We start from the raw sequence: 27,052 nt of genomic DNA, 5'->3' as shown, positions 1-27,052 counted from the left end.
GACAGACGGACAGACGGACAGAAGGACAGACGGACAGACGGACAGACGGACATGGCTAGATCGACTCGGCTGTTGATCCTGATCAAGAATACATATACTTTATATAGTCGGAGGTGCCTCCTTCACTGCGTTGCAAACTTCTGACTGAAATTATAATACCCTGCAAGGGTATAAATATGGGCATTTCCAGAATAAGGTCTACCAGGACGCTAACAATAAAAGTCTATAAACGTATGTTATTTTAATGTAAATTGTTAAAGGAATGTTTAAATTTAAAGAATATAATCAATTTCCGACATATATATATTTTTATTTTGAACTATTTGAACCGAAACTCACAGGTACGATTTTTTATTTGTTCGCGGGTTTGAATGGTAGCTTTATTTTGATTTAATTCTTGTATACACATATTTTTACCAACAATAAATGACCAAGAAAATAAAGAGATAAGCAATGCATTTTTAGTTTCTGTTACCTACTGTTTTTGTGTATCGTTCGCGATCCCATTATAGTTTTAGCCATTGCTTCATAAGCAGTCGGTATTAAAGTTTGGAAATTTATTTATAAATACAGACTATTGTTGGTAATTAAAAGATAAAAAAAACATTTTGCGTTTGTGGCCAGAGTCAGTTTTTTAGTGATTTTAATAGTGTACCGTTCGCCATCGTAAGTAGGACTTACAACATACATAAAAAAAGCATTTCCGTAGAGCAAATATTCTTCAGTTTTTACCAAAAATTTATTTTCTCTAAAAAACATGTGTCCCTTATTACTTTTATTTCTACTATTTTTTTATGTAATGAAGTTATGTTTTATATCTAATGTTTATGTTATGTTTTTTATATAATTATAATTTCATTAACAAATTTGAGCAAAAACCCAATGAAAATATTGTAGCGTTCGCGATGTACCGTTTTATATCGGAAATAACCTTGTAAAATAAATAAAGTAATAGTTATAATTAAGTATTACGTATATAAATGAAACTGTACATTATTTTACTGTTGTTTAAAAGTTGTATATATTAAATTACTCGCCACATTTCGCAGACAAAAACAATTTTCAATTTGAAGTCAAAAAAGACTTATTTTTTGTAGCGTTCGCGATGCAGTGTTTTTTTTTTTTTAACAATAATTACAAAACGATAACTTGGCAAAGTTTTTTTTTAGTATACAAAAAATACTGGTAAAATGTATTAATCGTGCAAAAAAAAACTTTAGAAAATGATAATTTCAGTTTTTTTTTCTTTTTACGTCGTACGAATGAACTGTCCGCCATCCTGGAAATGTCCATAAATAAAATTTGTAGGTTGAAACAATGTATACTGTAAATACAAGAATATTTATTGCAAATAATTTTAATAAATTTACTTTAAATCATGCGTTCGATTTAAGAATTTGAACTCCAACGAATTTAAAAGCAGTAATCATAAACTTGATCAGCAACAATTTCTATACTTATTTGTGCTATTTGGAATTATTCTTTAATTAATCTATATAAAGAGGTTTAAAAAATTAAGTTAAATTTGAATACAATGAAATACAATTTAACTTGCTTAACTGGATCGATTTTTTCAGTACTGATCCCTTACTTTATTCCGTTAAAAAATTAATATTTAAATTTGCCGTAGATGTATTCTATAAAAAATCTATTTACTTGAAACAATAAAATTTATTTAATATTGAACAAGAAAGGAAGCTAACTTCGGCACGCCGAAGTTTATATACCCTCGCAGATAGAACTTCGATGACTAGGAATCAATATGATACAATATAAATTATATATATTTATGTTAAAAATCAATGAAGTAATACCTGCTTTCATTTCATTCGCATAAACATATTATATTTGCAGTTTTACATTCACAGATTTGCATTTTTCCTCTATACCTAACGATCGTTCCTATGGGAGCTATATGTATATAGTATATGGGCAATTCTCTGGAAAATTCTCTCGAATGCGACATTCGTACGCATTCAAACTAAAAAAATGCATGTGCCATGACTTTTTTTTAATTTTATAAAAATTGAAACGTATAGCTCTTGGTTAGCACCCTTGAACCCTTGTTTGTTTTCAAGATATTCACTAAAAAGTACTGCGTTCGCACGCGACAAAAATATAAGTTATATTTGCAAAAAACCAGTGTAAGCTCTGATTTCAGCGAAACCTGATGAAAAATTGTAGTACAATAAATTTTAATGAATTACGCAATGAATTCTCTTAATAATGTATTTGGATTTAAAAATATTAAGTAGTTATTTTTTAAATTCAATTTTAGTCCCGGTCGCACGCGACAGTTTGGAAAGCGATAATTCAAACTAAAACTGTGAGAATAATGGTGATGGCATAAGTCCTTTTCCACTTTATATTGACTCTTTGGGTTTTCTATGTGATATTAGAAAACAAAAGTCAAAGCAAAATGCTTTTGTTTAAGAGATTGACATCAAAACAAAACATGCCATTTTGTATGACTTTTTTTGATAAAAACAACATTATTTGCGTTTGCGCGTGTTTCATATCGATTTTTTTTTAATTTATTTTAGAAAGTGAAAAATTTTCTTTGTCTTGATCATCCTGACCAATTTTTTATGTAATCATGTTAAAAATACTCCTTTTTAAGCAATTTTAAGTTTTTGGCCGCGATTGACCTTTCTGGAGAATTGCCCATATGGTAAAAAATGGCTATATCTCAAAATTGATCAAATTCCGTCGAAAACTGAAAATGTTATAATTTTTTTTGGTAAAAATTTTCCGATCATTCCTATGGCAGCTATATGATATAGTCGTCCGATTCGGCCCGTTCCGACATATATACGAGTGAGAGTATATGGAAGACTAACTTCAAAGTTTCATTCAGATGGCGTCAAAACTGAGAGACTAGTTTGCGTAGAAACGGACAGACGAACATAGCTAGATCGACTCGGCTGTTTATGCTGATCAAGAATATATACTTTATAGGTGCTTTTATAGGAGGGGCCTCCTTCACTGCGTTGCAAACTTCTGAATGAAATTATAATACCCTGCAAGGGTATAAAAATAGGGCCTTAGTTATAAATCTAATGTATTTAAACGTAACGAATTTAACTAAATACCGTAGATGCTGCCGACATAAGGCGCACAGATGCAAAGGACTGATAATGATGCAGCAAAATTGAAATAATAAGGCGAAATATTATGATCAAGTTATGTACTGTGTAATATATATAGAATTTTATATTATCTTAGAGCACATAATAGTTATTGTCATATTTTTCATCATATAAAGTGTCATGTCCGTCCGCCTGTTGCTATCTGGATGCTGCTTTCCATAATTTATATATGTATATATTGGTATCAAAGATACTGTTCAGAGTAGCTTTACAATGGAACCTGGAGCAGGTGAGGAGAAAGAGCTTATCACTATAGCTCAAGTGCGTCCAAGTGTGTAATGTGTGGCAGCATATCAATCCTAACTCTTATGAACAAGAGTTTGAAAACTTTGATCCCCTGAAGCTAGATTTCTTTCATGTTAATCAACTTTTGAATTACAAATTATAGTACATAGTTACGATCCTTAGCATACATTTAAATTATAATCCTTTTCAAAGCTCACAAATAACCATAAAATATTTTAAAGTGTCCTAAAAAATGGATCATAGGCAAACACACTTACATAAAATAAATTGTATTGAAACTAATTGCACAGTTCTCTTTAAAAAACAGTTTTGTCGTTAGCGCATTTTTATTCGAATATTTCGAAAGAATTTATTTCGAAAAAATATAATTTTTGTGGCTGAATTAGAGTTCAGAGCCTCGATAACTATCTTCTGAGATTTCTTTTTAATTTTGTGGATCTGTGTAATCAATGGCAATTTTAAGAGTACTCTTTATATGGATTAGAAATAAAAATATAAAACTACAATTAAAATTTTAAGCAATCCTTATGTCTGGCTGTCTTAGTATATTTATTTGTTCATAGTAATTCCTAAACTAATCTTTTCACACTTTTTAAATTTATTTGTTAGATGTCTTGGCTTAAAATCACCTTTTATTAAATTTGGAATCAAGGAAGAACAACTAGCTAATACAAGTATTCCACTAAATATCACAAAAGATGAGCAAGCGTATATGCATCAAGAGGGTCTTCGTAAGCTCGGTACTTTTATTAAGCCCATCGACCTTAGAGACTCTGCGACTGGGTTTGTCAAAGCCGACCTCACAAAAAGACTGACACTTGATCCGCCAAACACAACATCTCGCCGTATTCATCCAATACAGGAGGAAATGGACCAAAAGCAAATTATACTTCTTGATGAAGATACAGACGAAAATGGATTACCGTCCAGCTTAACAGATGAAGACCGCAAGTTCATAGTACCAATGGCTTTAAAGAATATATCACCTGATCCTCGCTTGATTGGTACAAATCCCGCTTCCTCTGTCCTTAAAAATGACAAGATAACAATAACATCTACCAGCACTACAGAACAATTGGCCGTTAGTCCCACCTCTAACATCGATGACTTGAAGAAACACATACTGTTTCTACATAACATGACAAAAACCAATACAAACTTCGAATCGAAGTTTGTTAAATTCCCCAGTCTCCAGAAAGATAAGGCTAAGCCGTTGGATGGAAATTTTCCCAAACCTGTAAAGCGTCCGCAAAGACCAATTTTTCAGTATTCGGCACCCATTGCTCCACCAACTCATAAAGTTCTGAAAGAATCCCCTAGTGATCACCAGATTAGTAAGTTCAATAACAACTAGGATAATATAAATTCATATATTCATTCTTAACTCTATAGATAACTCCAGTGAGGTTAACATTATTGATGCTGTCAAGAAATTATCAACAGAGACTCAAGAGCCTTTGTCAATTGAAACACAGTCAACAACAGCACCTGAAGTTGCTAAAAGCATACCAGTGATAAATTCAAAACATGTATTACGCACAACAAAACGTCCTCCTTGTCTGCGTAATCCGGACTCGCCAAAATGTATACGACAGCGTCGTAGGGAGGAACAACAGCGGCAGCGAGAACGTGATGACTGGTTCCGAGGTCAATCTGAATTTATACGGCCCAACTTTCAGCCTATTATACAAACAATTAATAATACCAAGCGGTTCGCAGTATCTATTGAAATACCAGATTCATTTAAAGTTCACTCTACATTATCTGTAGCTTCTAAGAGATCAGAGGAAGAATTACTATCACGCTTAGAACGTTCCCAACCCAGAAGTAAAAACCGCATGGTTGACATAGAAGTAGATTCTGAATACAAACCGATACAATTTTCTCGAGCTGAGGGTTATTATGAGCCCGATATCGTAATGACATCCGCAAATGTGGCTAGCGAGCTTGACTTTCTAAGTGAATCTATTCAAAAATACAATGTGTCTTCTCTAAATGAGAGTCTTAATGACACATCTTCAGATTCCTCTTACACTGAACAAATTTATATAAATCCAAAAAACTGCTTTAGCATTAATGGCTTAAGTTACAGCCAAAAAAAGTTATGTGTAAAGCACACCAATGTTATGCCAGCAATAAGTCGTGGAGCCCGAGCAGCAATTCAAGTAAGTAAATTTGTTATAACATGATTATTCACGGTTAAAAGTAACTATAACATTAATAAGTTTAGTTTTACGAGCAATCGCTTAGGATAAAATCCTAAAATCAACAAAAGTTGCACACAGTATTTTCCGCATGCAAAATTGTTGCAGAAGTTAGTTAAGTTAACATGGAATATTCCAGACTTATGTGTCGTTTCTCGATTTAAAAAATTTGTGCCTAAAAATCCAAAGCGTATTCACTTTTATTTTTGATTTTATTTAAATGACGAGATCCTTAAATATCCCTAACAAAATGGGAACTATGTCATACTTCCGCAATATTAATAAGATTTAAACTAAAATACATTTTTTAATGAATCATCTTATACATTTAGGACAGAGTGATTTCGATTTGGCGGCTACTGTTTTTGGTTGTCGAATCAGTATAGATGCCATAACCTTGTTATTCCTACTTTCTGATCTTTTACCCTGCAGTAAATAAATGTTGAAGGAGTTAGTTGTAATATCAGTAGACATATAGAGGTAACCGTGGAGTTACATGAAAAATAAGTAGTGCAATTGAATTTGAAAAATCGTTTTTTTTAGTTTCTTTTACATAATTTTGATGCCGATAACTTTTTGGTCATTTTAAGACATCGGGCTTAAAAATATCTCATAATTTGTGGATATTACAGTCATTAAAAGTGAGCGCTGCTAGTATACCTTAGAGTAGTTTCTTTATCTTATTTGTCGTTTTTCTCAAAACTATGTCTTTTGGAACGGTGTACATGAGTTCACAAAAACTATTGTAATTAACCGATTCTCTTCAAAATTTTTAAACAGCTTCTCTATAATGTTCTCTATGGCACGATGTAGAAGTTTTTCGAAGATTTTTTTTTTAAGTTGTAAATTTTTAAATCAAGAATTTTGTATAAAAAAAAAATTTTTTTTTTTAATTCTCCCATTTGCTCATACAACATTTTTCCCTAAAACGGCAACGTCATGCTATAGCTATATTTATATAGTTAATAAATATTTTTTGTTTATGGGTCTCAGATAAAAAATGTGCTGTGCAGCATGCACACCATAAGACAATTCGCTAAAAAAGTGCCTTATTTGACTAGCTATATCTCCGCCATTTGTAAAAATTTGTTTTTCATCCAATAAGTATTTTTTAAGTTCAACATACGTACTTGATGTACAAATAAAAAATTATGTATTCTTTACAACTTTGTCAACATTAATTTTTAAAAAACCCTTCAACTGCTGTCGCCGCTCTAAAACGGTACTTCTCAAAACGACCCCTGCAGTACCTGTCATCAGTAATTCATCAACGTTTCATCAACAGCGAAGGGGGTGCTGTTGATGATTCATCGATGACAGCCCATACAAACTGTTGATGAATTTAACATGGGCATGTCCTAGGCTGTCATCAATAGAAATTCATCAACAATAAATCGATGATTCATCATCAATTCATCGATGTATTGTTGATGACACATCGATGAAACATCGATGTTTCATCAACAATTCATCGATGTTTCATCATCAATTCATCGATGTTTCATCAACAATTCATCATCAATTCATCGATGTATTGTTGATGACACATCGATGAAACATCGATGAAACATCGATGGAACATCGATGATACATCGATGAAACATCGATGTGTCATCAACAATTCATCGATGTTTCATCAACAATTCATCAATGTTTCATCAACAATTCATCGATGTGTCATCAATAATAAATTAATTAAAAAACATAAATAAGGTATTTCATATTTCAATTCATTCACTTTTATTATATCCTCTTAAAACCTAACATAATAAAATTAAAATTATACATAAAATAATACAAATAATCAAAATCAAAATATTTCTTATAATAATACAAAATAAATTTTAAAAAATAATAATACAATAATAATAATTATAATAATTAACATTAAAAATTAAATATTAATGCATTGAAAAACGCTTGGACCACATTCTAACACGTCTTCATCCCTTTTCCTTTTTTTTATGTTGCGCCTCCAAATTTTTTGCGCAAGGAAGGCTTTTAGTTAAACGGTTGGCAAGTGGCTCCGTAGCATCAACTTGACTTACTGCATCTGAAAAGGAAAATTTGGAAAATAAATTGATATCAAAATCTAAAAAAAAAATACATAATTACCTAAGAGTGCAGAGTAGAACTTCTTATGGTCTCGAAGCCTTTTCTTACACTTCGCACCATCGATGTATCACAATAGCTGCATGCAGACACGAAGTGGGAGGACGGGAAGATGTACTCAAAATAGAAGACAGAATTGATACGAAAGTAAACTTTTTTTTAATCTTTACATAAAAACTCACCTGATATATAATTTCAATTATTGAAAACTAAACAGAATATTTATATACATATGTATGTAAAATTTATTTTTAATTTGGCCTGCGCAGTGCGCACACTTCACTGTTTAACTGCAAGTGAAAACAATAGAAAAAAAAGGACTGTGCCTCCAACAACAAAACGAACCACGATCCGGAAAAACGGATCCTCAAGTCCGTTTTTTTTCTCTTATTGTTCGTTTCGTTTCACAAAGTCCCGTTTGGCTATCTTGTGTCCGAGTGTTTTGCTTCCTTTTAAACAGGGTATAAAGGATATATCCGACGAGGCAACAAGTTACTTAAAATGTTATTGCAGCTCAAACAATTTTGTTCTATTTGCAATTATTTTTTCATTCGCGTTTTATATTTAAAGAATATTTATTCCTAATACCATCATTATAATTGTTAATGATAATATATTATACACATAAAAATGCTAAATTTCTAGGGTGCGAAACAGTTGGTTCGATTTTAATTGTTAACTTATTTGCTTTTGGCTCATCTCACTCGTTTGAAGAGTGAGTGAGGCAGTGAGATAGGCAATCACCATGGCAGCATTAGAGCGTAGGCTCCGTACAAGTCGCAGTCGGCAGAGCGTCGACTTTATAGAAGTCGCAGCCGGCAGAGCGTCGACTCGGTAGAAGTCGCAGTCGGCGCGTTGATGACGGGTTGATGACAGTGGCTATTGATGACACGCGGTACTGCAGGGACGCTATACAGTATTAGTATTAGCATTTCTGGCGAAAACACACACACATTCACAACTACGCAGTTTCAATGCGCCGACGCGGCCATTCTGACCCTAACACCAGCTCTCTTTCATTCTTTTGTTTATTTTTAGTTTCATAACAAAAGCCAATTTTCTTATCTTAATTCATATCAAATTATCATAAAAACAATTTCACAAAGCAGTATTGGGTTCCATAACCATCATTGAAATTTTTTGTTTATATTATTCATTCTTCTTCATTATTCACTCATATAGTCACATAATCAAATGCACTTGTGCTTGCTTGTACAACTTCGTCACCCTTCTTGGTGTACTTCACTTTTTTCTTCAATACTCTCAGTATTTGCATTTTCGCTCTCTTCACCTTCTGCATAGGCCATATTACTTTCAACAATATTATTATAATCCTCGCACACATTTAGCTCCTAGGCACTTGCCCCTCTGGTTATTTTTTTAAATCCTCATGTGCATATTTATAATTTCTTTTATTGGTTAAGGACTTTAAAATGTATCTGTCACCTTCTAGAACTTTTACTATTTCAAAAGGCCCCTTGAATTTCGGACTTAGCTTGGTCTTTTAAGTAACACAAAATCTCCTACTTTGTGATTTATTACTTTTGCCTTACTTCTATCAAATCGTTCTTTATCATAAGCTGTATAGGCTAATACATTCTTTGCAGCTTGCGCTCTTACGTTTGGCAAATCAATAACATTTTCTATGTCACTAGGTGGAAGTCATCGTAATGGGCGTGCTACCTTTCCCAATAAAATTTCTAAAGGACTTGCTTTCGTAGTGCGGTTGGTTGTACAATTGATTGCCAATTGCTACTCTCCTATCACATCCTGCCAAGACTGTGTTCCAGTTTCAACCGCCGTTAATATATTCTTCAACGAGCTCATGGTTCGCTCCACTTGACCATTAGCTCGACTTGCACCAGTGGCTATCAAATGCATGTTTTTTTCTTGATCTGAACAAAATTTACAGAAGTTTGCGCCTGTAAAACACCTTCCTTGGTCAGCTATTATTCGGTTTGGTACTCCAAACAATGAAACAGCAGATATAACGGCTTTTATGCAACTCTCACTGTCTAATATAAGAATATGACTTAGATAGACATATTTGCTAAACGCGTATACTTGAAAAATAATATACTCCTTCTTGGTCACTCTTGCCACGTAATTTTCCTGTTATATCGATGTGGATAGTGTGCCAAGGAATAGTGAATTTTGGTATTGGATGCAACTCAGCCTTTATTTTTCCTGAAGTGGATTTTGATATTTTGCAAGTTATGCAGTTGTCGACAAATTTTTTTTACGAATTTTGACATATTGTCAAACCAGTAAAACTCTTAAGTTTATTCAATGTCTCTTTGTATTTATATTATTGACTCATGGACTTGATTTATAACAGACCATCTGAAAGCTCGTGGCACCACTGGTAAACAACGTGTTTGCCCATTTTTCTGTATTTTTCGATGAAGAACTTCTGCCCTTAGTTCATAGGTTTTCGCAATATATCCAGGCTGAGAAGTTTTTAAAATGTTTAACTATTTCGATTATGTCCGAATCTCGACGTTGTTCAGCAATAACCCAGTGGCTTGAAATTTCAACTAAATTTACTCTTTTCTCTTCGATTATTTTTGCGTTTGAAGGAGACTTTGGTGAAAGAGGATTTCTCAAAAAAAGTGCTAAGGTTACCAACTAGTACGAGTGATATCTTTATTCTGCTATAATATTCTATTACCTGGGGTTTGTTATCAATTTTATGTAATAAAATTGCACCTTAGCCACTGCAACTTGCGTCCGTGTGCAATTCGATTGGATAAATAGGGTCACAAATAACAAGGACTGGTTTGTCGGTAAGAGTAGCAATGACCTTTTCCGTAACTGTTCATGCTCTTTTTTCCAAATAAATTTGTTTTGTCAACAGTTAAAAAATATAACGGTTTCATTAATTGTGAAAATCCCTTAATAAACTTTCGGAAATAGGATGCTAGCCCAATGAATTATCTAAGTGAAGTGACTGCAACTTTCTGTGGGTTTGGACAAATTGTACTTATATTGTAACTCAAGTATTGAACCGATGTTTTCAGGAAAGAACACTTTGTAAGATTGAATGAAAATCCAGCTTTTGTCAAAACATCTAGAACGATCTGTAAACTGTCTAGCGCCTCGCATTTTGTTTAGGCAACTATCATAATATCTTGCATGTAAACGATGACAAAGGAACTTGCTAGATCCCCAAGCGCCTGCATTACTAATCGTTGAAAAACAGAAGGTGCGTTTTTAATCCCGAATGGCATAGATAGAAACTCGTATTGACCATCCGGAGTCACAAACGCCGTGTACTCTATTGAATCTATATGTAAAGGAATTTGGTAATATCCACTTGCCATATCTAAACATGTAAAGTAATTAACTCCCCCAAGCCTGTTGATTTGATCCTGTATAAGTGGCAAAGGGTATTTAACTATCTAAAGTCAACACAAAGTCTGTCAGAACCATTTTTTTTCTTTACCAATAATACAGGACTTGCAAAGGGTGAGCAGCTTGGCCTAATTAAATTGCATTTTAGCAGTTCATTAATATTTTCTCAAACCAAATCTCGCTCGCATGAAATTAAACGATATGGCCTTCTTTGTACGGTTTTTGTTGGCTCAATCAATCTAATTTTCATTTCGCCCATTCTGACTTTAGTATTTGGGATATCAGTTATAAATGAATTTGAGTACTTTGCCAACAATGAATGTAATTTTATTTTATCTTGTCTCTCAAACTCAGTATTAATATAGGCTGGCTCATTGCCGGTACATGAATTAAATACTTCGGTCCTTGAAATTTTAAATTGATTTGATGAATATCAAGACCCTGATTTAGTATTTCACGGCCATTTACAATGTCGTTTTGCATATCATGAAACAAAATTTCAATACAATTATCAATTTTTACGTTTATTAATATTTGTACAGTACTACATATTTCATTACTGTCAATACTTTTTAGCATAACAATATTATTGAATCTTTTACCAGAAAATTTGGTACTTAGCTTTTTTTTCATCAACGAGCATTCCGATCCAAAATCGAAGGTGATTTCAAAAATTTAGCCTCTACGGTTCAGGCATCCCTTAGGTACTACAACGCTGCTCTGCTCCACTCGCTTTTCCCGGTTGAATTAGAGGTGCAGAACCATGATACAATTATACAAGGTAGTCTCGTCGGCTGCCTAACCGTTCGGCTTATTTTCAGTGCGTTCGTGTTTGTCAAGCAGAAAGGTTGTGTGCGGACGATTTTTTTCTTACTATTAACCCTTGTGTGCGATGTCGTTCTGCTAAGAACATAAACATTAATTTAGATAAAAAAATTTTACTTTAAGATTCCGATATATTTTAAAATTAAGAATTTAAACAAAAAAATAGCTTTACAAAAACAAAAACAAAGATTAATGTCAAATTCCAAACTATTAAAAATTAAGTTATAAAACACTTCAACTCTTTTTACTATGTATGAACAATTTAACCCCCATGGACCATCTAAGGGCTAAACTAAAAGCTCTTTTGTCGTTTCACTCGCACTTACTACGCAGACTCCTCTCACTCGCACTTGTTGTGAGTAATGAATAGCGGAGTGCTTTTGCCGACGAGACTACCTTGTATAATTCTACCATGTGCAGAACCATCGAGTGAAACATCGATGTTATCGATGTTTGCAAATCATCGGAACCATCGATGGCTGGGTCACCACCATCGATGTTTTTTCAGACAACTCCGAAAAAGAAAACCTTGGAGAAAATGAAGACCCTTTAAAATATTGGAAGGAAAGACTTTAAAATTGTTATGCGGAAAATGCTAAGTAACCATTTTTTTATAGATGAGTACTGATTACTGCTCTTTAAAATTGGTAGCAGGCAAATGCTTGTCTAAACAAGCCTCGTTATGCGAAGCGGAATGTTCTAGATTTAAACCAACCTGCAAAGCTGGACAAACCATTAGTGACCGCAGGACAAGGCTCTGTGAACAAGCTTTTATTTAACAATAATAATTCACATTTCAATAATACTATTGATAGTCCTGATATCACAGATCTCGAATAAAATCTAGTCATATTGTTAAATTCCATTTTTTTTTTAGAAACATCGATGTTTCACTTGATGTTTTTTTTTAAACATCGAAAACATCGATTGACGCACACATCGATGTTTCTGCATCCCTAGGTTGAATGCCTTGTTCTTATCAACTTCCTTCTTTGTACATTGGGTAGATATGTGACTCAATTCTCCGCACTTTTAACAAGTTACATTTGATTTTTCACGGTGGTGACCATCTTGTTTTCCATGTCGTGTTTTATCAGTCGCTTCTGTTGTTTCCTGAATCTGCATTCAAACATTTTATGGCCCAATGAGACGCTATCTATGATTTTTTTTGCCGTTTAGAATAAGTTTTAGACTGCTGCTCCATAGCGCCGCTTTTCCTTTTAATAAAAGTGAACGCTTCTGAAACTGAAGATTGCCAGCAACCAATCTCTTCGTATCCATTTGGCGCCATTTCGTTGTTAGTTCAGTAACCATGCGACTTCCATGAACGGCCAGACTCTCGCCATCAGTCGGTCGATTTGATAGCATATTAAAAAACATGGCGGCTGGTGTTTCTATAGTGTCGAAGCGTTGTATAAACAATTCTTTAAACTCAGGCCAAGTAATTTCGGCGTAGCACACTTGCGAAAGCCATTGTGAAGCGCTTCCCTCCAAAGCTGAACTCAACGCCATAACCAACGCACTGTTTCTCAATGTGTTTTCTTGTAATATTATTTCAACAGTTGTAAACCACGATGATGAGTTTGCGCATGGTTTGTCTGGGTTGAATTTGGGTAGTTGCACAGACTTGTTCTGCCCTGCATCAGGTACATTTGATTATAGCTCTCACAAGTTCAATGGTTTAATGGTACGCCATGGTCCATCTAGTGTTGAAGGCAGATGGCCAGATCCCACTTCTGATGTCGAATTATGTTCGTCTTCCATTAGAGCGAAGCGCGTTTCGAAGTTTACATAAGCGACGATGCCAGTACACTGTTCTGTCGTTCGAATCTCTGCTATGCCTATATTTTCGAACCACACTCGGCGACAGCGTTGCAACGCTGAAAGTCCGAATTTAATATTTTTTTTCAATGTATTATACCTTTGCTAGTGGCTATAATATCCATCAAAAGGCGGAACGGTATCTTCCGCGTATTTCTTCTTATATTTTCCTCACATACAATCTTAGAATCATAAGAGTCAATCCTTAGGTTGAGCGCAGTGCTGAGAAAGTCCGTTTTTGGGAACCCACAGAGAGTTTTTGGAATCCTCCTAGGACTCATTTAATAGCTGAAGACTGACAAATCACTTTTCCAAAAACTTAAAAATATCTCTTAAAGTTCAACATCGGACACCAATCACAATAAAAAAAAAAGGAAAACACAACCGTTAATTTTGAAAGAGAATGGCCCAATAGAAATATATAATGACAGATATGAAGAGTATCATCAGTTGACAGGGCTGCAGCTGCAGCTGTAGTTATCTGTTGGCTTAGACAAGTTTTAATCTACATATATATGTATATAAAAGAAAGTCGTGTCTGTTACACCACTTATAGCTCAAGAACGGCAAAACAGATTTGGGTAAAAATTATAAAAGAGGTAGCTTAGAGACAGAAGACGGACATAGGATACTTTTTATCCCGTTCGAAAGCTTTCCTATTAAACGTGATATAACAAACTGTGCAACGGTACGCGTTTGGTGATTAGAAAGCTAATAAACAATGTAATTTACGCTACGATAATGATAGGAAAATTCAAAGGTGAGGAAGTTTATATTCCGAAGATCCCGATGATCCCAACCGATGTGCCGTTTAAATTTAAAAGACTTCAATTTTCGATACCTCTTGCATTTGCTATGACCATCAACAAATCACAAGGCCAATCCTTAAAAGTTTGTGGTTTAAATCTAAAACATTCACGTTTTTTCCATGGTAATTATACGTGGTATGTTCACGGGTCGGAAGACCATTTGCGTTGTTTGTTTTTGCGTCTGATAATAAAACAAAAAATGTCGTATAGCACAAGGTTCTAAAATGAAAAGCAACCTACATATGTATGCTTATTTATTGCCATTAAAGCGGAATAAAGTTCGCCGGGTCAGCGGCACTAGTTATTTATAGAAAGGGCATTCGCTATAATTAACTCGTGTATTTTGCATCCGTGAAGATTACAGTATGTTTTCTGGTGTCAATTATGTTTGTGGGACATAACGATGAGTTTACGGTGCAATAGGTATACAACTCTGTAAATGGGATGAACTTGAGTTTTATTGAAATGTTTAATTTCCCTGGTTTTTCTCTTTGCACAAAAACGGATTTCTTCCAATTTTAATGATTTCGGTTTTTCTTTTATCTTCATATCGATCTGATATTTTTATACTTTTGCGTAGTAATATAATTTCATTAAATTTGAGATATAGCCTTTTATTTTATTCTAAAATTAAATATTATGAAAATCTGAAGACTATATCATATATTTACCAGAGAAACTATCATTAAACTGTGAATGTAAAGCAGAAAATACAATAAGTGTGTGACTGTAATGAAAGTATGAAAAAAAAATTTTTTTTAACACAAACATACATATATAATGTATATTGTATTAATTATTAATGATCGAATTGCAATTTGCAAGAAGTTAGCTTAATTTCTTGTTTTCCTTTATATTCTTATGCTTAAAATCTACCATATATGCATATAGGCATGTATGTACTTATCACTCCTTATTAATTCTTATCGATATCTGTATAACGAAGCGGTTGCACTAGTGTGCTTAATATAAAATAAGATGCTGTCTGGTCTCAGTTTTATCACTAAGCAAGAAATACATAGAGAAGTCAAACAGAACAAAAAAGTACTATCATAAAAACGGCTGAGCCTGGAACCCCAGAGCACCCGAACGAAATGTCTAATACCCAAGAGTGCGTTCGGCTGTTTCGAGTTCGAAGCATTTGTTCGAAACCAAGCACAATAATTCACTTTTCAGTCGCGTTTCTTCGCGCTGTGCTCTCATTTCTGTGTATGTGTGAATATGTGTACAAGCGCTCGCACGTTTGTAAGCGTGTGCAAAGTTCTGTATGCAGAGTCTTTTTCAAAGATTTCGGACGGCCACAGCCAGTGCGCCGCAGCGTCGGCTCACTTGCTTATGACTTCCCAGCAATACTTAGCGGCTAGCGCTTGCATTGGGACACAAATTATTTAAGTTATCTAACTATAATTACTACTTATTTAAATTTAAGATTTTTTTACTGACAATATATTTCCCAAAAGGCATTTTTGACAGAGCAGAAATTATTATTGAATTCCATATTGTATTAAAACATTTTTATTTGTTTCAGTACATGTGCAAATTTATAAAATTATAATAATTAAAAACTAATTGTATAATAAATTAATTAATTGTAAACTAGAAAATAGTAGATTTATGGTAAATTTATGACATTATTATTTAACTATGAACAGAATGTACTCACATACATACTTATGTATGTATGCAACAATACACCCGAAATCGTCTTCTGTTGAGGTAGGCTCTCAAAGTTGCGTGTTAGGTGCCTGCATGTATATATGTACATACATATGTGTGTTCATATGTTGCTAATTTCCAATATATTGAAATGTTTTGATTTTGTAATGATAATTTACATACATATGTATATTATTTAAATTATTTCGCCGCTCGAATTTGCTGCCGATAATAAAATACATTGCGTACATACCAGAGAACTGCATTGAGTATGATCGGTCCAGTTCGATCAACAACGCTCAAGCCGATCAAAACTCTACACAACGCATCGTTACAACTTGTTCGTTCGACCTTCGCGCACAATACGAACGATCTCGTTCGATCGGCTTGCTTGTTCTGTTTGCTGATTCAAACAGATTGGTTCGTACCGGCATGATGATCGAAACTGATCATGCAGAAAAGAACGATCGAGCCCAACGATTCATAAGAGCTCGGGGTTCGCTTATGTTGCGCTTGATTTGATTGTGAATGATGCAGTCAGACCGAAAATATGTATGTACATAATTATATGTGCGCAGAAAAAAAGTTGCGATGAATAGTATTAACTGAAACAGATTAACTTCATTTAGATGTCATTTTATATCCTAAAAATTTAAATTCAACAAATAGTATGCTCAGAACACAAATTCTTCTTCATGGAATAATCGGATTGAATCAAACCCGGTTTGACCAAAATAAATGATTGTGACCGGCCTGATTGCAAGCAGCAGTCTCGAACATTCTTTGCCACTCACACAAAACTTTCGATCAACAAAAATCATACCGCAACCGGGCAAGAGTGATCGAAACTGAATATTCGAATATGCTCCCTAACGATCATACAATTTTGTTGATGCAAAGTTTTGCGTCACAAAAAAATCCGAGTCAATGATCGGGTATGATCGTAAAAATGTTGATCGTTGCAGTTCTCTGGTACATATGTACATTTAATCGGTACCCAGGGAACACCACGAGGAGGCCACTATAATAACAATAAGGCCATCAAAATATGACCTCCGAGTCGACTTGAGGTAATTAAACGTAGTTTAAAAATCTCCTTGTTCCCAAAAAAAAAAAAAAAATAAATAAAAAAAAAATAATAATAACAGAAATTATATTAAAAGACATGCATAAAAATAACTAAAATAACTAAAATGATCTAAAATAACATGCATTAAAATAATTCAAAATAATAAAAATTACATCATGGATGTACCGTCTCTATTTTGAAGTTGGTGAGTTAGATTCGTTTTAGGACTTTAATATGTCTATTTTTATACCCTTGCAGGGTATTATAATTTCAGTCAGAAGTTTGCAACGCAGTGAAGGAGGCACCTCCGACTATATGAAGTATATATATTCTTGATCAGGATCAACAGCCGAGTCGATCTAGCCATGTCCGTCTGTCCGTTTCTCACAAACTAGTCTCTCAGTTTTGAAGCTATCTGAATGAAACTTTGTAGTTAGACTTCTATATACTCTCACTCGTATATATGTCGGAACGGGCCGGATCGGAAGACTATATCATACAGCTGCCATAGGAATGATCGGAAAATTTTTACAAAAAAATTTTTAACTCTTTCAGTTTTCAATAGAATTGGATCAAATTTGAGATATAGCCATTTTACTAAACTCTACAATTTTGCATAAAATTTTATGAAAATCGGACTACTATATCATATAGCTCCCATAGGAACGATCGAGAAATTAATACAACTAATTTTATAACTTCTTCAGTTTTCAGCTGATTTTCATCAAATTTAAAGGTATAGCCATTTTATATTAGTCTTAAATTTTGTGTCAAATTTCATGTCAAATTTCATGAAAATCGGACGACTATATCATATAGGTGCCATACAAACGATCGTTTGATGTAGAGGAAAAATGCAAATCTGTGAATGTAAAACTGCAAATATAATATGTATAGGTGAATGAAATGAAAGCAGGTGTTACTTCATTGATTTTTAAAAAATATATATATAATTTATTTTGTATGGATTCCTATTCATAGAAGTTCTATCTGCAAGCGTATATAAACTTCGGCGTGCCGAAGTTAGCTTCCTTTCTTGTTTTTTATGCTTTTCAGCCTCTCAGATACCCCTCATAATTTTTCTAAGAGCCATACACTATTTTTCCTAAGCAGGATGAGCAGAAAATATTTTAAAATGTGCTTTCTGTTTTCATAACAATTATTATCTTCCAAATACCATTTTGAGTATTTATCTTCGATTTCCGGCTTTGCAATACATTTCATAACTAAGGTTTCTTTAATATTTCTAGCATGAGGAATTTCTTCAAAAAATGTGTGAAATATATTATAATGCCGCTAATAAGTTCAAAAAAATGTGGGGGGGCTTTAAGTTACAAATTAATGTTTGTATTTCTTTATTTTTTGCTCAAAATGTACTAGTTCATCTTTTGTCAGCATCTTGCAAATACCGCAATTAAATTTCTGTTGTGATTTAAATAGCACAAATCCTGTAAAATATCTTAATGCCTTTTCACATTTAATCTGGCTGTGACCGTCCGAAATCTACCCTCTAGTATCTGTCATCAGTAATTCATCAACCTTTCATCAACAGTCAAGGGGGTGCTGTTGATGATTCATCGATGACAGGCCATACAAACTGTTGATGAATTTAACATGGGCATGTCCTAGGCTGTCATCAATAAAAACTCATCAACAATTAATCGATGATTCATCAACAATTCATTAACAATTCATCAACAATTCATAAACAATTCATCAATGTTTCATCAACAATTCATCGATGTTTCATCAACAAATTTCTTAACGGCTGGGCAATGGTACTGCCGACGACTGCCGTCTAGACTAACGCCGTAACTGTATCGTGGGCAGAGCGTCGTAGTAGAAGTCGCAATCGGCAGAGCGTCGCCTCGGTAGAAGTCGCAGTCGGCGCGTTGATGACAGTCGATGACAGTGGCCTATTGATGACATGCGGTACTGCAGGGCTGCTCATCGTTCCGCGGTCGATCTGCGACTGAAAACTGAATTCTTGTTGTGCTTGGTTTCGAACGAATGATTCGAACTCGAAACAGCCGAATGCACTGTGGGGTTATAGACATTTCGTTCTGGTGCTCTGGGGTTACACGCTCAGCCGTTTTTATGATAGTACTTTTTTATTCTGTTTGTCTTCTCTATGTATTTCTTGCTTAGTGGTTTTCTTCAACCTGACATCAAACCATTTCCGTCAAGTCCATCAATTGGCTCGTTAATGGAGACTGTTGAATTTATTTCTGGGCTAACCACTTGTAAAGGACGACCTTTTAAATTGTTACATGTATTAATTTATATTTTTCTGTGGTGCGATTAGGTTATTATAATTTCATTCAAAAGTTTGAAACGCAGTGAAGGAGACATTTCCGACCCTATACAGTATACATATTTATATGACAATGATCCATTATAAGAGTCCTCAACTGGACTTTCGGCGAAACGTTTCGTGGCGCGTGGCATGATCACTGATTTTCACAACCATACTCTCTTTCAAACTCATGTCGGATCCTTTTCAATGCCTCTTCACGTTCAAATACACACACACACACAGTGTGGTGAGTTATAACTTACACTATCTGTCTCACTCATGCTCACGCCCATACTACGTTGGCGGAATTGTGAATCCGCCTCGCATGAAAGAACGGAGAATCAAGAAATAAAACAAGTGTGTACCAAACATATGTATATATTTAATCAGCATCAAACAAGTCCGTCAGTTTTAAAGCTTTATTAAATTTTATATACTTTTACTCGTATGTAAGTCGGAACGGGCTGCTATAGAAACAATCGGAACATTTTTATACAAACAATTTCAACTTTTCCAGATTTACATATAATTTTAGATAAAGCCATTTTGTATTATTCTAGAGTTCGGTTTAAATTTTATGATAATCGGACAATTAAATGAAATAGCTGCCATAAAAACAATCGGTAAATGTTAAGAAAAAATATATATAATTTATATTATGTATGTATGATATTTTTTAATCTTAAATGGTATACAAACTTCGGCGTGCCGAAGTTAGCTTTCTTTCATGATTTATTTATGTTACTTTTTATGCACATGACGCAGAATTAAATTATACTGTAATTAATTGTTCCAAATTTAAATATATCTAATTTTTGTGGTTTTAGTTTTCAATATTAGTTTAATTTTATTTATATAAATTCATCCATTTGGTTTGGGAGTCATTTGTTGAATGCTCCCTTGAATTAAGAATTAAGTTGGCTTAGAATTGCATAGCTGCGCTAGCAGCGTCGCGACCAACGCTTATGTATCTAAACATATAAATATTAATAAGTGCCGCTGGCAGAGGAGCGGTCATTGCTTTAGAATAAGTGTTTATGTGTAAGTGAGGCCAGTCGAGAGTCGGTCCGGCGGAGAGGAGGTATATAGCCCATATAGTGACATAGCCGTTCCGCATGCCAAATATGTCGATTAAGCATTTTCTATGCCAAGTTCACTCATACGGGATCATATTACCGGGTACTTTGGAACTGCTTAGGTCTTGGATTTGTTTATGCATATTGTGGCCAAGTACTACAATGTTTTTGTAATAACATTTATGCGCAACACTGAGTACAGTGTGCATTCGATATGTGGGCATACTACAACACCGATATGATTTTATTATTATATCCAATTCAGAAAAATTCGCCGACGAACACAAATTGGCAGCATTCGCATGTGTAAATTCAGTTTTGAGTAACTCCACGTTAGAAGGTTGTCGAAGCTAGTAATTGAAGCCTTTCCGAACACACTCTTGGTGACGTTGATGAGCAGATTTGCTTGCCGCAAACACAAAGTGGGATAATGGCGGTGTATTTTTTTTTTATTCTCATAATGTCGATTACGGGACCGTAGCGAGCAAGAAAATATGCGCCAATGATATACATAGTTTAAGACACGTTGGTGACGTCCAGTTGAAATGACGTCGGAGTCTGTGAGAGTGTTATAGTTATCGTCCCGTAGGTATTGTTTGGTGTTCCATTGGCGGTTTATAGGACTCAACTGAACTGATCGGGATCTGCCTCGTTCGAAACTGCGATTAGTTTCCTGGCGGAAACTTCCATAGAGATATGCACCTATTTGCCTTTTCACCGTAACGATTTTTGTAGAAATAGGAGAGATCGTCACGGGGCTTGGAGCAAGTGAGACTATTCCGACGAGTTTTGGAACCCTTGCAGCTCTTCTGATCACGGCTCATACTGTTCTAATTCCTTCCGAGTTCGTCTACTATAGTTCTCAAATCAGCCATTTTGCTGCTCCAGAGCTTCGTGCTCTGATAAAGTGCTGTGGATCGTCAGAGCGGACGGCATTTTCGACGACTAAGGGTACTGTGCTGTGTGCCATAACCACACAAGTCGCAATCTTTCGGAACAATTTAGCGAACTGCAATTAAATTAAACCCAGGTGTTCGGCAATCATTTTTTTATATTTTCCAGCCAGTGGTGGAGTCTGCACCACCCTGCGGGCAATTATTTTAAAATCTGGTGAAACTTAGTCCGTATTAATGCGGAAATTTGCGAATTGCGACTCCCCCAAATATGTCCTTTGCAAGAACAGAGGAGCCTTCAACGTCTTTTTGCTTATTTCCACTGATGTCTACTCGTCTCCTGGCAGCCGAATTCGGATCGATGGCGGTAGAGCGGGCAAGCTTGAAGTAAACTCGACGGGTTGCTTGAGTGCATACGGTACACAAATTTTAGAATGGAATGAAGAGAGTGGAAACTAGCCGAATCTACCGAAAAAACTCATTAACAGTAATATGTGCATAAGTTTGGCATTCACTCACCTCATAAACCGTCTGTGATGGTGTTCTCGTCACAACTTTCAAAGTTTTTGCTGCTGCTGGTATTCTCTTACAAAAGTTAAGTGTTTTTTGCTGAATGCAGAGAGCCGACGTCCTTCTTGTTGCTGTTGCCGAGTTTTGCTTTTTTTTATGTTATGTCCGTTACGGATTTACGTCTGCACCGTCCTGCGACGGTATAAAAAGGTGGACAACTTTTAATTTTCTAATGCTAGGGGATATTTCATTTGTCTAAATATTTATTCTAAGACGATTTCTGGCCAAAGTAGATTGGTGTCAAGGATTATGAAGCTAATTAAAAGAAATTGGGATAGGTCTTTCTAGTCGAAACCACCTTTGTATAGGAATCACCTTTCATTATTCAGTTTTTTTTATTTAATGGACGTTGATGGATACTTAAGGGGCCCTTTTAAAACCAAGCACGTGCATGTTTGGGTAAGGTGTTTGTAGGCGCTATAGAAAATAAAGAAAAGAATACGAGGATATTAACTGCTGTCAGATTGTTTGCTTGGGTGTGCACTACGTGGGTTAGTAATAAAGTTTTTAATTTAGGAAGTCTATTTTGGAGATTATGGTGTACAAATCATTATGATTTTAATATAAGACTCTCATGCAACTTAAAGGATGTTCTACAATGGCGTAACACTAAGGGGATATAAATATAGTATTTATACTTGGTACGTGGAAATTGAGCTGACCCAATAAGTCAGCACTTTCCACGTCACTAAAGTTATAAATAAAGATAGTGCCTAGCATAGTTCTGCGGTTGGCTAAGGAAGGTAACTTAATTAAAATGAGTCTATTAAAATAGGACGGTATTCTTTAGTCGGTATACAATAAGAACTTATTAGTTTTTCTAGGTGATTTTAACAACCCTGCGGCTTTTTTTTATGGTTTTTGTTAATAAATAAGTAATATAATTAAGTATTAACCAGACAACCCGCAATGAACAGATAATAATACACACTTATATTTTATGAACCGCACGCTCTCAAAGCCAGAAAAGAAGTGAGTGAGAATATCGAAAGGACAAAAAAACAACGAACAGGCGAGAAAGGAATACATTGGAATGTGCATCTACTTGTTATACACATACATTTAAGCATATATAAATATATGCGTGCATAATTATCTATTTGAACACGCAAATTTCAACACGCCGCCTCAAAAGTTACATTGATTATCACTTCGATTCTTGACATGAGTTTGTGCTTTAGTTTTAATTTATTTCTTCATTTCATTTTCTTTTAATTCTGGGGATACATAAGATCCAGCATTGGCTGCAAGAGTTGTGGAACCCCAGTAAAACCAAAATAGACAAAAAAAAATGTACATAAGTAAAGTTTTAGGTAAATGAAGTTTAATAGTATATAAACACAATTCAATTACTTGAGATTATCAGTAAATATGAAAACTGAAATTAATGAAAAGAACTTCATAAGATCCACAAAAAAAAAAAAAAAAAACTATGTTAAGTATATAAACTCGATTTAATTACTTAAGACTTAGTAGGTATGAAAATTGAAATTAACAACAAAAGTCTTAATGAGATCCATTTCACTTATGGCTTCTAAAGGCAATGAATTTTCAGCAACAGTTCACAGGTTCGTAGTTAATTTATTCAGAAAGTCCCAGTTGGCTTCTCAGGGAAATAAACCGTGCAGTTGATAATGGCTCCGTCAGTATATTGGCAATTGCAGATCTGTGGGAATATACTTTACACAAATTAGTTTCTTTTCAATTTGCTCACTTACAAAATGATATTTAATATCTATGTGCTTCGTTCTCTTATGGCAAGTAGGATTACTTGCAATACTTATACAATCTTGGTTGTCTTCAAAAATCTCTATAGGACCACTTAAATCTAGATTTTTCTCATTTATTAGTGATTTAAGCCAAAGAGCTTCTCTTACACCTTCAAACAAGGCCATTGTTTGGGAACGAGACACCCTGTAATATTTGTTTTGTTTACTGGCTTTGTCCGCCGCTTATCAGCGGAATCAATTCAAGCTTCTCGCCGCTGCACTTGCTATAGAGCTTACCGAGTACTTTTCCATAACTTCTAACTCCTAACGGTAACTTGTTTACATCTTTAACTCAACTTATCGTATGATGTGCAAGCTTTTTTTTCTTATTCACATTTTTGCTCTCAATGCAATCAAACGCATCGCGGCCGCGTAATCAAATCGGGTATTTAAAATTAACCAAAAAACCATATAAAACAGGAACACTGGTGGATTCGTTTATAAACATTAAAAAACTAGTCCTTCGAGCCGGATTCGCCAGTAAAGCGTTACTTTTGGATATTTGATTTGATTATTGTTTTTTTGTAAACGGCGATCTGGACATTTTCTATCTCGATCACGATGCGGAGTGTGATTCAACAACGGGGCTTCTGCAAAAGCCAAATTACTCGGGCACATAACAACGCAGTCAAATTTGTTGATGACATTCATTCAGTGCATACTATAGAGGTTCGCCTGACGCAACTGCAAGACAATTATATGCGGTTTGTGCGGCTCTCAGAGGAGCTGTATGCGTTTCAGTCGGAACCAGATTGGGAAAACCCCGACGCCGATTTTGATGCCTATGAGGAAAAACACTACGCTACACACGCCATTTTGAGCAACACTTTGGAAGAAATACGACGTGATCTCCCATCTCAAACCAGTATTTCGGCCACTGTCCAAGCAGCGGATGCGTCTCAAAGAAGCCAGGTGGATTTTCAGTTCGAGCGAATCAAACTCCCAACATTTTCCGGTAACTATGAGGACTGGAAACATTTTTCGGATATGTTTACTGGATCAATCGCTTGCAATCCGAGCCTGACGGATTGCCAACGATTTCATTATTTAAAATCGTACCTTTCCGGAGACGCGCTGACATTAGTTAAACATATTACGGTTACCAATGAAAACTATCGTGAAGCATGGGATCGCCTGGAACAGCGATATAACAAACAATCGCTAATTATCCGATCATTTCTAAACAGTTTTATGACGCTCCCCAGTGCTGCAACCTCTAACATCAGTACAGTGCGTAAACTTGCCGATGGTGCAGATGAAGTTATTCGTGGCTTACGCGCTCTTAACTGCGAGGAACGGGATCCCTGGCTAATCTTCATATTATTGTCAAAGTTGGATTCGGAGTCCCGCCAAGCTTGGGCTCAGTGCCCAGACTCTGAGAAGAAAGGCGTGACGATAACTCAATTTTTGAAATTTCTCACTGCACGCTGCGACACCTTGGAGGCTTTTCACTTAGTTCAACCAACCCAAGCTCGACGCGCAGCTACAACGCATCACGCAGATATGCATTCAAGACGAGACGAACCTAAGTGTACATCGTGCCAGCAGAATCATCAAATGTTTAAATGTCCTCAATTCATCGCCCTCGACATTGCATCTCGCCGGGAGTTTCTCAAGTCGAAGAAGCTCTGTTTCAATTGCCTCAGCCCCACTCACATGGTGGGAAACTGTACCTCAAAGCATACTTGTCGGATCTGTCGCCGCTAGCATCATACTTTGGTTCATGGCTCGTCACAGCCAAGTCAAAATGATAACTACGTTGCGCCAGCCAATGTTGACAGCCATGAGCGAACATCACAGCAGGAATCTACAATTGGCCATAATCAACCGCCTGTTCGAAGTCATCATTTAGCGAATGAACCTCCCATGGAAACCAATTTCACTCATCATACTCTGGAGAATATTCCTGCACACTCTATTGCCAACCATCCTCGCAGACGTTGTCGACGCTTGGGGAAACACTACAACTTGCAGGATGCTCCTGGACACTGGATCTACAATTACCTTGGCTTCGGAATCATTCGTTCAGCGAATAGGCGTGCGTCGAATGCACGTAAGGATTTCTGTTCTCGGTCTCGCCGCCAACAGCGCGGGCGTTACCCGAGGACGCGCACATATCAAGTTGCGCTCTCGCCATTCGGACCAAACTATCGAATTGGTCTCATTCATTCTCAGCTCGTTGACGTCATCACTTCCAGCCCAAGCTATTGACACCTCATCTTCTACGTGGAAGCATATTTGCAAGCTTCCTTTGGCAGACCCAACCTTCTGCACGCCAGGATCCATCGATGTCATCGTTGGATCAGATCAGCTGTGGTCTCTTTATACTGGAGAACGCAAATATTTTGGTAACGACTTTCCTATTGCTCTGAATACTGTTTTTGGTTGGATTATTGCAGGCTCGTACAATGCATGCGATGATCACCTGACTTCCGCCGTGACACACCACGCGGACTTAGATACGATGGTTCGCTCATTCATGGAAATGGACAGTATACAGCCAAGCCAGGCTCTCCTGGACGCCAACGATCCCACCGAGCGACACTTTGCTGCCACACATACGCGTTCTGAGAGCGGGGCTTATATCGTTCAGTACCCTTTCAAGGAGGAGGCACCGCCTATTGGCTCAACTTTGCCGCAGGCTATTAATCGCTTCTTCTCGTTAGAACGCAAATTTCGTCGGTCTCCGGAATTGAAGCAGCAGTACGAAGCGTTCCTAGACGACTATTTAAAACGTGGACATATGGAACAAATAACATCCACTCAAGTGGACGAGTCCCCAGAAGGTTGCTTCTACCTACCGCACCACGCTGTTATCAAACTTGACAGTTTGACTACCAAATGCCGTGTAGTTTTCGATGGATCGGGAAAGGACAGCCGTGGACTATCACTTAATGATCGACTGTATGTTGGTCCTCCAATTCAACGCGATCTCCTTGGCGTTTGTTTACGTTTCCGTCAGCACCAATATGTTCTATGTGCAGATATCGAAAAGATGTTCCGTGGGATTCACGTATATAAGCCGCATACCAATTTTCAGCGCATTGTTTGGCGAACGAATGAGAATGAGCCGCTACGTCATTTTCGCCTTTTGACGGTAACTTATGGATTGGCACCGTCCCCATTTCTGGCCGTTCGAGTTCTAAAACAATTAGCTGACGATCACCGCCAAGAGTTCCCTGCAGCTGCCCATGCCCTCCAAC

The 27,052-nt window shown here is 35.8% G+C and overlaps 1 protein-coding gene across 37 annotated transcripts in view; it reads left to right on the top strand.

Moving 5' to 3' along the window:
* Positions 1-27,052, top strand: part of Wnt5 (Wnt oncogene analog 5) — a 208,524-nt gene that overhangs the window by 7,743 nt on the left and 173,729 nt on the right. For all 37 annotated transcript variants that reach the window (XR_015273203.1, XR_015273199.1, XR_015273198.1 and 34 more), the window contains 2 exons: positions 4,005-4,729; positions 4,788-5,560. Coding sequence is in view for 27 of the 37 variants with exons in the window: in XM_086839714.1 (XP_086695840.1) it covers positions 4,005-4,729; positions 4,788-5,560 (1,498 nt within the window). In the remaining 10 variants the exon portion in view is untranslated. The remainder of the gene's footprint in view (positions 1-4,004; positions 4,730-4,787; positions 5,561-27,052) is intronic.

Source organism: Drosophila serrata, unplaced genomic scaffold (genome assembly GCF_035046125.1).
Source record: "Drosophila serrata isolate PLE 108 unplaced genomic scaffold, ASM3504612v1 contig_82, whole genome shotgun sequence".
NCBI classification, from domain to species: domain Eukaryota; kingdom Metazoa; phylum Arthropoda; class Insecta; order Diptera; family Drosophilidae; genus Drosophila; species Drosophila serrata.
This window is presented reverse-complemented; position numbering and strand designations above follow the sequence as displayed.